At 33.7% G+C, this 13979-nt stretch overlaps 1 protein-coding gene across 1 annotated transcript; it reads left to right on the top strand.

Moving 5' to 3' along the window:
- The first annotated feature begins 3489 nt into the window (after positions 1-3489).
- LOC124533189 lies at positions 3490-11699 on the top strand. The gene is made up of 6 exons (XM_047108362.1): positions 3490-3628; positions 5973-6099; positions 7395-7601; positions 9340-9576; positions 9956-10242; positions 10613-11699. Exons 1-6 carry the CDS (start codon positions 3616-3618, stop codon positions 11014-11016), a joined length of 1275 nt encoding a protein of 424 aa, XP_046964318.1. The 5' UTR covers positions 3490-3615; the 3' UTR covers positions 11017-11699.
- The last annotated feature ends 2280 nt before the right edge of the window (positions 11700-13979 follow it).

Here is a 13979-nt window from a genome sequence, read left to right as displayed (position 1 = left end):
CGTTTCATAAATTTAAATTATTTATAAAAAATACATCAGTAAAGAAGCCATATTATTCAGTGTAAGATTAATCAGACGATAAAAAAGGAATTTGAATTAATACTTGTTAACTTCCGGGCAGGATAAATTACATATGTATATAATTGTGATTAACTAACATGAATGTTTTTTTAAATGGTGAAAAAGAGTAACTACTGAGTTTCTTGCCGGTTCTTCTCGGTAGAACCTACTTTCCGAACCGGTGGTAGCTTCAATTAAAATTTCGATTCAAAAGTGCTTGTAAAAGCCTATTTGAATAAAGTATATTTTTTTTTTTTTAGAGAGGACGATATGACAGATTTTGCCTTAGAAGAGGCGCATGTTAAGTGAATTTGTGAATTGTTGAACTTTATTTATTTTTAATAATTATACTATTAGACACTTCTAGCTTATGGCGGCTACTGACAACGAGCGTTTTGGTATTCTCAGCGCCTGCAACAAAAACAACAACAGCCTGTAAATTTCTCACTGCTGGGCTAAGGCTTGGTCTTTGAGGTCAAAGGTAAGAGTGCGTTTAACTTTCCAGAAGTTAAATTAAATGAAACGGTGCTGCGAAGGGTAGGTACAGAAATCTTATTACCTAGGACATCTATTGACCTCTGACCTCGGGGACCATGATGATATAGAACGGGAACAAAGGGCGCTGGCAGTAAGGGCTAATAGGTATGCACGGTGCTCTAAAAATGTTAAAACCACTTTGTTTAGATCTTACTGTATTTCTTTCTACTCGTGCAGCCTGTGGGCTCGTTATACCCAAAAATCGTACAGCGCCCTTCGGGTACAATATAATAATGCGTTCAGGATGATGATGGGGCTGCCGTGATTTTGTAGTGCATCGGGAATGTTCGCGGAATATCGGGTCCATTGTTTTTATACAGAAAGCGTTCAAAATGCCTCTGTTGCCAAATTAAAAAAAAAATATTAAGGAACGCTTGTGTGCAAAAGGTTACTATACAATTAATGAGTTTATGATCGATAGCACACCTTGGGAATGAAACGATCGCCTCCTGGCTATTTCATCTCATATTAAATTGTTTAAATAATATATGAGACAACTAAAAAAAAAAAATACCCGCTGAGTTTCTTTCGCTGGTTCTTCTCAGGTCAGGGTATTTTCTTTTCCGAACCGGTGGTAGTGTTTCAATTGACCACCAATAAGAAAGTGTAATGCTTCTATATTGAATAAAGTTATTTGAGTTTTGACTACGATGCGTAAAAGATGCGCAACCCTAGTGCGTTAAGTCAATGGCAGCACCAACAGCATATTGAGGATGATCGCCAGCAGACTTGACTTGCTTATATATCAATCCCTGTTGTGCAATTTCTATAGGAATGGCGCTGCAGTGATTATTAAATTTTCTTTTAATTTATTTTTGTTTTTGTCCTCTTTAGTATTATTTATTATACTAACACTAGGATAAGATAATCGTTACTAACAAAAATGGATATATAGTCTGAAATAAATGATTTATTATTATAAAGCCTCCTCTCCCCTTGAGGAGAAGGTTTGGAACATATTCCACCACGCTGTTCCAATGCGGCAGAATTTCTATGAAATTAGACACATGCAGGTTTTCTCACGATGTATTCCTTCACCGCCGAGCTCAAAATGAATTATAAACATAAATTAAGGACATGAAAATTCAGTTGTGCTTACCTGGGTTTGAACCCGCAAACATCGGTTAAGATGCCCGCGTTCTAACCACTGGGCCATCTCGGCTCTCACTTCTTAGAGCTAGCGCGCACTGGTTATTTTTGTTATGGTGACTGTTTCGTCACTCTTGTCAAGTCCGTGAATATGTATGCAGTTGCGCGCACATTACGACGTGACAATTGGGTGACATTTGCGTCCGCCGACCGGCGAACAAGCCCGCGACGAAACTGTCAGCGTCTTTACGTTCACCATCTATTCAAAACGTAAACATTCGTGAAGTAAACGATATTGATAATGATGTTCTAATAGAAGAAGTGGAAAAGAGACTAGCTCTTTGTGATAAAAAATTGAAAGAGTATTCAGATATTCACGTGAAAATTAAAGCGTGGGAAGAAGTCAGTACCCATTATTCTCTTTGCTTTCTTTTTCTTCCAAGCCTCACGAGTTCACAGAGAACGACCGTCTCTTTGAAATCCATAGTGGCAAATGACACTTCGATTTCGAAAATGTTTTGTCACTGTATCTATTAATGAGCGCACTCCACTTTGGAAACGTGACGTGACAATGACAAACACTTTTAAGTCCCCGTGACAAAAATCACCGGTGCGCGCAGGCTCATAGTCAATTTGATGAGTCAGGATGCGTAGTATCGTCTAACCATATTTCATAATTACTATTCACATTTTTTCAAATGTACAAATAGTTTTTGTACTCTTTTTCATCATCATACATATTCTTAATCTTACTTTTTAAGTTCGTAATGTGATGTATCACAGAAAACAAATCCATTCAAAGTTTCTTATCCATTTAAAACGTTAAACGTTTAGTTAAATTAACTCCTATCAGGCACCCTCATATATATTCTGTCAAACCGCAATACTTAGTAATAATAGCAAGTACAAGCACAAGGGACCTAACATCTTAGTCCCCAAGGTTGATGTTATATCTTCTTAATATTTCTAGTAAAGTAAAAAGTAAAGTAACAGCCTGTAAATTACCCACTCTTGGACTAAGGCCTCCTCTTCCATTAAGGAGAGGGTTTGGAACATAATCCACCACGCTGTTCCAATGCAGGTTGGTGGAATGCACATGTGGCAGAATTTCGATGAAATTAGACATATGCAGGTTTCCTCACGATGTTTCCTTCACCGCCGAGCACAAGATGAATTATAAACACAAATTAAGCACATATATATATAGCGGTCCTTGCCTGGGTTTGAACCCGAAATCATCGATTAAAATGCACGCGTTCTAGCAACTGGGCCATCTCAGCTCTCAATATGTATAGAAAAAATATAATTTTCAATGACAAAGCAGAACGGCTGTTGGTCTTTTTTCACGTGTTGGTCACCGAAATAAACTTTGACCAGCGATTCAAAAACTGAAGGTCAACCTGAGCGATAATTTGTGAACGAATATTATCATATACATTTATATACATGACTAGCTGTTCCCGCGACCTTGCATGCGTTTAAATTTAACTAACGATAAAATTTAACTAATTACAAAAAATAATATTATTGTAGCCTAAGTTACTCCTTATTATATAAGTTATCTGCCAGTGGAAGTCCCGTCACAGTTCAGCCATTCCAGAGATTAGCCGGAACAAACAGACAGACAGACAGGCAAAAATTGTAAAAAATGTTATATATGAACCATGTATACATGCATATGCATGGAGTAAAAAAGGGCTATTTTAATATTACAAACAGACACTCCAATTTTATTATATGCATAGAAGATGATTTTTGTTTACCATTACTCGGCAAAATACCTCTGCGAAGTCATTCTAGATTTAGATCCAAGAGACAGTATGTTTTGCGCGGACTTCAAACCTGTAATCTAATCGAAAATATTATCTATTTATATTATTAAGCGTCTTTTGTGAAATTAAATTATTTGTGTGAATTAAATTATAAGATATGGACGTATCGGGTGAGTGAAAGCAATTTAAATTGTATATTTATAACAATAAGTGTCAATTTCGCGTATTTAAGATTAGTGTTGAATATATTAGACTACGGAACCGTTATTGACACCGTATGTTGACTTTTAGATCGGTTCAGGATAACGAGATATTGGATTTAATCAATCTGTACATATAATAAAATCGGAGTGTCTGTTTGTAATATTGAAATAACCGCTCTTTACTAAATGTATATGTATGTATATACGCGGAACATATATCAAAATATATTCTATATATATAGTGTATCCGGCTAATTCCGACCGATTTTAACGGAACTTTTACTGGCAGAGTGTTGATGCAATAAGGAATAATACATAAATTAAAAAAATTGCGCATAAATGTACAACTTTTTTAAGGATTGTATGTGCACTAGGATTAAGGATAAGCTTATAACGCCAAGTTTCCGACTCCGCAAAGTCAATAAATCCTTCTTGGGGCAAGATTCGTTCTATATTATCCGTTTCTATATTAATTTCCGCAGACATTTTTAACTTTGCCGTTTCTTAAATTCAAATCTTTAGTAAATAAATACATTGGCAAAAAAAGCATATTATTCGATACAAGATTTTATATATACAGGGTTATTGGTAACTCGACGTACATCCGTTAGAAGGTGATAGGGGTGACTATTTGCAATAATTTTAACCCTATATGTGTAGTGCAAAAGTGAACTATTTTTGAGTTATCATGTTTTTTAGATTTTTTCAAAATTTGTCAAATATGCAACTTCAAAAATGTATTTACAAAAAAATATAAATTCAAATCTGTTTTTTTTTTTTTATTTTATAAAAACAATTAAACACTGGATATTCGTCAATATTTAAACAATAATTATCGGCTCAAATTTAAAAATGAGAGACGGAAAACGAAATTATTTCAATATTTTTTTTTCTCAAACATGCCTTAAAAACCCAAAAAAATCATTATGAAACTTGGCCTGCAGATTATCTTAAAAACATAACCGTTTTCTTAGCTTTCCAAAAATGTATAAAAAGAAGGAAATTATTTCAAATGAATTGAAATAAAAATACCAGAAAGGACGCTGGTGGATATTCGTATTCGAACATGAACGAATTCGTACTAAAGGTCGCTCTTTAAGATTCTCACAAAATTAACTAAAAATAAAAACCAATGAAAAAAAACTTACCTACTTACTAAACTGACATACTTAATAGAAATTTAAAATAAAATTATGAAACAGAAACAGTTCAATAGCTAAGTTATAAAAACGATATTTTGTAATATAGTCTAAATAAAGTATTAATAAGCAAATCTGAGAAACTCTCTATAACAGAGCACAGCACACACAGCATGTTCTACAATGAATAATGCAGGATTCTATCCTTACTATTATCCTCCGAAGAAGTCTCTGAAAGGAAAGTTATTTTTTATAAATTTGTGCTTCTAGTGATTTTATTTCGATTCATTTGAAATAATTTCCTTCTTTTTATACATTTTTGGAAAACTAAGAAAACGGTTATGTTTTTAAAATAATCTGCAGGCCAAGTTTCAGAATGATTTTTTTTTAGTTTTTATGGTTATTGGTAATTCGACGTACACCCGCTAGGAGGTAGGTGACTCTTTGCAATATTTTGAACCCCCACATGCATAATCCAAAAGTGAATCAGTTTCAAATTATCATTTTTTTTAGCTTTTTCCAAAATTTGTCGAAAATGCAACTTCAAAAATAGATTTAGAAAAAAATATCAATAAAAACCTATTTTTTACTTCTGATTTATAAAAACAAATAAACACTGGATATTTGTGAATATTTAAACAATCATTATCAGTCCAAATTTAAAAATAGGAGACGGAAAACAATATTGCCGGTTCTTCTCGGTAGAATCTACTTTCCGAACCGGTCGTAGCTTCACTTAATAGTAAAATGACGAGTTTAATTTGATTTGATAGATTTTGGTGATAGGGCTTTGTGAAAGCCCGTCCGATCAGATCTCCTCTCAGAGGATCAGCTAGCCAAAGTAAATACAGGCAAAAGGGTCGTAACATCTTAGTTAGGATGGTGGTACATTGATGATGATGTACATTGATACATGGAGTGGTAGAATGTGGTATTAATATGGGTGGTGGGGCTCATTTTTAACTTAATTTATATTTTCAGTAGAATATAAACATTATTTCCCTAATAAATTGGAAAAAAGGATTCAGGAAACCGTTTGAACGACCTCTTAAATAAAACATATAGGCTATTAGTTAAAAGGCTAGATAATGACTTGACTGACGACATGTGTACATGTTAGCGTTTTTATCGCAATTCTATGTAATTGATAGACATATAAAACCTGCTTCCAGTTGAGGAGTTCGTCGATAGACTGTTAAGCGATGAGGCTTATCAGGAGCCTTCCGACAGCGTCAAAGTGGAAGAAGTCGAAATGCAGATGAGATTCCCGGAATGGTTTGACGAAAAAAAGTACAATCAGTAAGTGAAACTGTATCTCATAAAATGACAGAATATTTAGGTTTTGACGTCAGGACTTTCTAAGTAGCTTTCATTAATGAATCGAATAGACGCATAGCAGAAGACCTACAAATGCCAGGATTTATATCAGCTGTATGTACACTTTGCCCGCGACTCCGCTATTCTCAAATTTATTTTAACGGAAATATAGCATTAAATATCCATATTTATAGGATTATAGCATATTTATTGTATTCACGTAAATTTTTGAGATTATGTATTCATTGGAATTGTCATTAAATAAATAAATTGTTCTGGAAGATAAAAAGATTTATGTTTCATAATTTATTTATTTATTTATTTATTGCTTTAGAAATACCATCGGCATATTCACAAATCATATTTAGGAAAAACAACAAAAGAAAACTTGTACAGTGTGATACACCATTACAGGTATTTACATTTTACAACTTACATGTTAACAAAGGTAACTAAACACTACACTCAAACATTTAATAAAATCTGTGAGACTAAATTTTAAACAAAAAAAAAATATCAGTACAATAGGATAACAAACAATCTTTGATAACAAAAAGGATATTATAATTATTTGACTTACCAATAACACTAATATTTTTAAATATTAAATATTAATTACTAACTAAAACAGTATTTAAATTTTTCTTAAAACTATCACTACTTAGTTCGTATATGTCGATGACATGGGAGTCAAGTTCATTGTAGGATCTCATACAACGAATTAATGGCGAAAATTTTCCAACATTTGTGCGATATCTAGGAATGGCGAAGGTGCTTTTAATTGGATATCGAGGAATGGTTTTCGGAACATATAAATTTATTTGAGAAAGTAGCCTTGGAGAGTCTATGGAGTTGTGAATGAGCTTGTGTAAAAACATTAAATCGTTCAGAGACCGTCGTTTCTCCAATGTATCTAGCTTAAAGTATTTTAAACGTGTCACATAGTCTGCTCGATATGGACAGCGCCTGTCTTTATATGCTAAAAATCTTGTAAAACCCTGTTGAATTTTTTCAAGGCGACTTTTATAAATTTTGTAACTTGGACTCCAAAGTGGTGATGCATATTCTAAAACACTACGAATCAGGGAACGATACAACGTTATAATAGCTTGAATATTTTTAAAGTCATGACATGTTCTTTTAATAAAACCAACGAGTTTCAAGGATTTTTCTAAAATGTTGTTTATATGATTACTGAACTGTAATTTTTTGTCAATAACTACGCCCAAATCTCGGACCTCTTCAACATCATCAGTGATATATTATTTTTCTTGCAGGGGAAGGCGTTTCTATCAGGACTTCAGTTTTGGTTTTTCGGTGGCCAATATATTGGGTCTGGTCGCGGTGTACTCCGTGCCCACCATAGCCGCCGTCCTAGCGGGCAGTCGCCGCTCCAACTCTCCCTACACGGCTTACAAAAGATATTCGGCAACTTTCATGCACTTTAACGCTTGGGTGAAAAATGATTTGAAACCTGGGACAGTGTAAGTATAATCTATATTTCTATACTAATATAATAGAGCTGAGATGGCCCAGTGCTTAGAACGCGTGCATCTTAACCGATGATTGCGGGTTCAAACCCAGGCAAGCACCGCTATATATATGTGCTTAATTTGTGTTTATAATTCATCTCCTGCTCGGCGGTGAAGGAAAACATCGTGAGGAAACCTGCATGTGTCTAATTTCATCGAAATTCTGCCACATGTGCATTCTACCAACACGCATTGGAACAGCGTGGTGGAATATATTCCAAACCCTCTCCTTAATGGAAGAGGAGGCCTTATCTCAGCAGTGGGATATGTACAGGCTGTTACTTTACTTAACTTTACTCTATACTAATATTGTAAATATGAAAGTAACTCTGTCTGTCTGTCGCCTTTTCACTACCAAACCGCCGAACCGAATTTGGTATGAAGCAAATTTTAACTCCAAGTAAGGACATGGGCTACTTTTTTGCCACACATGACAATCAAACCCCCTAAAACAAGTAGTGATGTAATATCTTTCATTTTTACCATCACAATATTTATACAGATTGTCTTCAAGACTTGTCTTTGTGCTTGTACCGCAGAAAAGCAATCATTTATATAATTATTGTTTGTGAAGCAATGATATTCTAATAAACAGATATGTTATACCCATACTAAACAACAGAAAAAAGTGTGCCGCGCCGGCACCGACCGTTTTTTTTTACATTTCGTTACAAGTAAAAAGGATAGCTTGATAAAAAAAATAAGTAAAAGGTATAACTAGATGTTTTAATTACGCAAAACGTATTACTACATACATAATTATGATGTATTATAAGGTATTACTGGCATAATTATGATGAAAACGACTAAAGGCAAACGTCCAAATTAGGACGTTTTCTAGTCTTCACTTTTTGCGCGTTAATGACATATCTGTTTACTAGAGCATCATTGTTGTGAAGTCTCTTTCGCATTGGCGGTAAATTAAATAATTCATAATATTCGAACCCGAAACATCAGTGTGATGAAAAAGACATATTCTATTCTAAGGACGTGGGTTTTTTTATAAGCGCTTGTGATTAATTGGGGCCAGACTTGAACTTTCAACTATTACCGGTCTTGGTCACTTGTCTCTTGAATGTTGCTCGTCGGGGGTACCAACTACGTACCAGCTATTCTACCACCAAATAACCACAATGACTACAAAGTACTCGGCATAGGTTTGGTGTATTGTGTGTTGTAAATTCAATTGATTTGATTGAAATGAGTCTATGATTATAATGATTTCGTAATCAGTGGCGACGGAAGGAGTGTTTTATAATATAAATTTATAACTTCTTATAACCTTATAAAACTCTATATTTATAACCTTATTGATTGATTTTGCGATATAAAAGCGCATTATTATTTTATATGTAAATATAATTTATAGTCTGTATATCACGTGACCTAAAGCACGGGACGCTATGCTGTGGCGTCAGATAGGCAGGAATTGCCATTTCAGTATCACCTGGCACTTTGATAAACAACCCTTCTGGAATTTTATAGGTAGTATTTGTACATTACACGCCAAAGATAGCGACAACGTGCTTATTTCGCCGAAATATATAATTGTGTCCTTTTATAAAGGAAATCAACATTTTGAAAATATTGTAGAATATCCTATTCTTGTAGTACAAATGTGACCACATATCACAAAGGAATCATATGAGTATCATTTCTAATAATACATTTTGATTTGCTCCATTGGCAGAGCTTGGAAATCATTACAAACAGTCAGGAGTCGCCACGTACAAGCTGGTCGGGCGGCGAGGCTCAAGGGGAAAGGTACGATTTCTCAGCGAGATGTGGCCCTCACGCTCTTTACTCTTTTCGGATTCGCTATTGTTAAACCCGACAAGTTCTCCATTCGCCAAAGAGAAGAAGGAGATTGGGAAGCGCTTATTCACTACTGGAGAGTCATTGGACACATGTTGGGGTTGCAAGATAGGTAATCATCTCTAGTTCGATTTTTTTTAAACTCGTTGGAAAGAGTTATGGGTTCTACTTTACTGTATTAATATTATCTTACAGTTAAATAAAAATTAAGCAAACTTTTTATATTTTGAACCCACTCTAAATATCCCTCTCAAATAATAATAAATAGCTAACATTACGTAAATTTTTCATGATATTGCAAAAGGCGTTTCTTTTTCTGAAGTCAAGTGAGCGAGCTCGGCTCGTAAAAGGTGAAAAGAAAACTTGCTACTTTTTTGTGTTATATAATGGCTCACCTGATGGAAAGTGTTACCATCGCCCATGGACATCTGCGACACCAGGCAGCTTGCAGGTGTAATGCCGGCTTTTACTATTTTTATAAATATTTTCAGATATAACATTTGCCGGGAAACCTACGAGGAGACCCGTCAAATATTTCAGAGGATTGTGGACAAGGTTTTCACGCCGTGCTTAGAGAACGTTCCAGAATATTTCGAACATTTAACTCACGTGACCGTTGATGGTCTGCAGGCCATTACCAGTGGGTTAGAGAAAAGTTCCCTTATTTATTGGACGAAATATATGGCCGATGTCCCTGGATACATTTACACGGAAGGAGAACGCATAGCTTTACAAGATAAGTTGAGGGCCCATCTAAAGGGCAAGTCACCTGATACTGGTAAGATTTTTTAAGTATTTGTTAGGTTAATAAGGCTCTCAATCAAATATAAATATTTATTACTAAATACCCACTCAGGCGCGATTTTCACGTTAAATTACTATCGATATGCATTAGTATGAGTAACGCTTGTGAAAAATGTCTTAGTGTGCGTGAGATGACTAAGAGTAAGGAGAGAAAAAAGGTACAAATGATATAAAAAAACATGATTTTGCAGATAGGTACCCAATTTTTTGGTGATTGTAATAATTAATAACGAAGTTGGTCGTAGAGCAAATACTTGTACTCAAGATGATGAGGTATAGGAAAGAAGTAAAAATCACAGGTTTAATTGGTATTAGTGATAAATTAATATCTTATTTAATTTCAGGCGTAGAGTCAAGAGCACTTATAGAAAAGAACGTTATAGGTGGTCTGCCAGACATACCCTCTCAAACCTTATACCTTCGCGATTTCAACTCCTTGGAAACGGCGCCGGCTTACAAAGCACTCCCTTTTATTGGAAGATATTCGCTGGCCATTCTAAACCTCATGTTCGCCTTCTACTCCACGTGGATAGGACGAGTGTTGCTAAACTTTCAAAACAGATGGACTCAATTCCTCAGCACATATTTACCATATGTTGCCATGTGGAGATTCGGCTTAAAGAATGCTTTCGTGAACATGTTTAAAGAGAGTCCCATTGATAACACGATTCCTAAGCCTAATTCAGAATATTACAGACCACAACCTCCCGAGCCTTGGTACAAGACTATCCTCGCTATAATCTGGTAACTGCTTTGTTTACCATTTTAAATAAAAATAAAAATAAATAAACGAAAAAAAACAAAATAACATTTGACATACATACAGGAACCTTTGAAAGGAAATTTGAAAGTGGTATATTAAGCTTAAAGTATAAAAGCGTACCATGAATGTATATTCCACCGAGAAGAACCGGCAAGAAACTCATTGGTTACACTTTTGCAATATTTGAAATACAAAATTATGTATATAAATACAATTACGTACAGTATATTCTGTCTGAGAGTCAAAAATTCTTAATTCCACGCTTTATTATCATCTATACCATCTTCTGTTGAATTATATACCCTATTAATAATGTGTTTTTACAAATTATTTGAATTTTTGAATCTACGTAGCAGGTAGTATGTAACTCGGAGCATTGATTTGTCTGCAGTAGAGATATTATGTAGGAAGGATCTCACCGCAAAACATGATATTGATATGTCATATATTGACATGCGTCGTTGACCATAGCAATTATAACATTTAAAGGATACACGCGTCTACATAATATGAAACCGTAAATATTTTGTTATTGGCCATATTGTAAGTTCTTCTAGAATAAGTCTACTGATTTTACTTGTTTTATTGAATGAATTGAAATTAATTTCGAGATTGCAATGGTTTTATAATAAATTATTACCAGCTGTAAAAAACATGTGTTTTATTTCTCTATTACATTTGATTGAAGACATTACAAAGGAGGTTTTACTGTTAGTAAGTATATAATAACACAATAAATAGCTTTGCTTTTAAGTTTTGTCTTTACGTAGCAATTGGATTGTTAAGTCTTTCTTTTTATAAACGTTTTTGATTTAAATTTAATGTAATTATTATAACTGTAAATCATTACATAGTGTAAAACAAAGTCGCTTACCGCCATCTGTCTCTATGTATGTATATCTTTAAAATTACATATCTGATTTCGATGCGGTTTTTTTTAATAGATAGATTGACTTGTCTGGTGGGTTTCTGTATACAATACATGGACAATATAGTAAAGGAACATTGATAATTTTAGATGTTTCTGTTAAGGTGTCGTAACATCGTTTGCAGTATTAACTATCAGTATTTTACCCGTGCAAAGCCAGGACGGGTCGCTCGTAATATATAATTGACAAAAGATAATCACATCTTCGTGACTTACAATCATTATTTTTATAATTTTAATGCTTATTAATAAGATACTAGTTGTGTACTATTAATAATCTAACTGGAGGTACACGTGAGTATAATTAATTATTATTATTTAAAAAGTACAATCGGAGTAAATAAGACGTATGAAATAAAAGATTTTTCTGTATATACGTATTATATAGTTTATTTTATTCTTATAAATATTATTTGATGGCTTAACAAACAATGCAGCCGTAAAAAATGTAATGAATTTAATAAAATTATTTAAATTAGAAATATAATGGCTTTTAAAATTAATTGTTATTATATTCAAGACCATGAGACCAGAATATGATATAAAAACTATTTAATTAATTTCACCGACAAATGTCATTGATGAAATCCGAGATCAGAAAATAAAGATCTAACCAAACACCACGACGGTGTAACCTGAGTAAGGTAGCGTAGATTACTTACAAATAGATACTTTATCGCAATCAAATCGAAAAGTAATCGTCGCTCTTCATCCATCCACTTTCGATGCGAAGTTGGATCGGAATATAATCGGAATCGTATCGTAAAATATATGTATAAATAAGTAGTATTAAACCCTGTACAAGTTAGCGTGATCGTTTCAACACATGTAATATTTTCTGATCGACATAACTTTGCAATGACTAACATATTATTTTCTTAATTTAAATGATTTTAAAAGTCATAACAATATTTAAAATATACTTTTAGAACCAGAATTAGGAAGTAGGCTAACCTCTAAAACAATTATCTTTAATTTACAATAACAATCAATTTACCACAAAAGAAAAACATTTAGTATACAACACAAATAACCATCAATAATCACTCTACACAGTAATAATCATAATGGCGATCCAAAATGTGTCAAAAGCTAAACTCCAGCCCATTTTTTTAATTTGTTTGATGTGACGTTGATTTTGCTTGTTTATTCCAACAATACATATAACACAAGATTCCCGAAAGATTCAAGCATTATCCGAAAATTTTTAGGCCTTTGTAATTGCTTCAAAGTAAAATTTAAATAGAAACACTGAAAGAAATAGACGCTTGTACAATGGTACATCGGTCGGACGGTAGGGATGTAGTGCACTTCACTTCTGATGACACGAGCTCCGACGACTCCGCTAATGATGATCTTCGCTGTGCTCCTCTTCCTTAATAAAAACTGTTTTAAAAATAAAACTATTTTATTTTTCAACTTTTAATTTATTTAGTTTAGTTACTAAAAACTACCCCGTAATATTAAATAGGTACCTATTATAAATATTGATCCACCGTCGCTTATGTACCCAATGTTTTAATGTCTAGTGCCATAAAAAAAATTCTCGTCCCAGTTACAAGTATTTTAAAAGGTTATTTTTTGGAGTTCTAGATATTTCCTAGTTTCCATCACTAGCCCGCCTGTCAAAAGTTCACGCTATCTTGTACAGTGTATAACCCATGGAAACGGTCATAGGTTAGGCTGTAGAACGTTTATCAAGTACTTATACTATAGTTATACTACGAATATAGTTGTTTGAACAAACTACGTTTACTTAATGCGATGTTGTTGTTTACGAACTGTATACCTGTATTATTTATAGTGTGAGGTTAATTGCGTCGTAGAACTTGTAGTTAGTCTGAATACTACTTCGAATTGTAGGTTTTTAAATATTAGTTTTTACAAAATTCAACAATTTTATTGACCGAGGATGGAAAATATCCTATTGAGGAATAAGGCAAAGATTTTTGTGCTAATTTTTATGTACGCGCCTTCGGTAAGGCTGCGATCCGGGATTTGAACCCATAACTTCGCATTG

Source organism: Vanessa cardui, chromosome 10, assembly GCF_905220365.1.
Source record: "Vanessa cardui chromosome 10, ilVanCard2.1, whole genome shotgun sequence".
Lineage (NCBI taxonomy): Eukaryota > Metazoa > Arthropoda > Insecta > Lepidoptera > Nymphalidae > Vanessa > Vanessa cardui.
This window is presented reverse-complemented; position numbering and strand designations above follow the sequence as displayed.

What these genes read in the sequence shown, in the direction of transcription:
- LOC124533189 (XM_047108362.1), top strand. An exon ending in GATTTGAAACCTGGGACAGT is followed by an intron (nt 7,602 to 9,339) that starts GTAAGTATAATC and finishes CTCCATTGGCAG; the next exon opens with AGCTTGGAAATCATTACAAA. An exon ending in GGGCAAGTCACCTGATACTG is followed by an intron (nt 10,243 to 10,612) that starts GTAAGATTTTTT and finishes ATTTAATTTCAG; the next exon opens with GCGTAGAGTCAAGAGCACTT.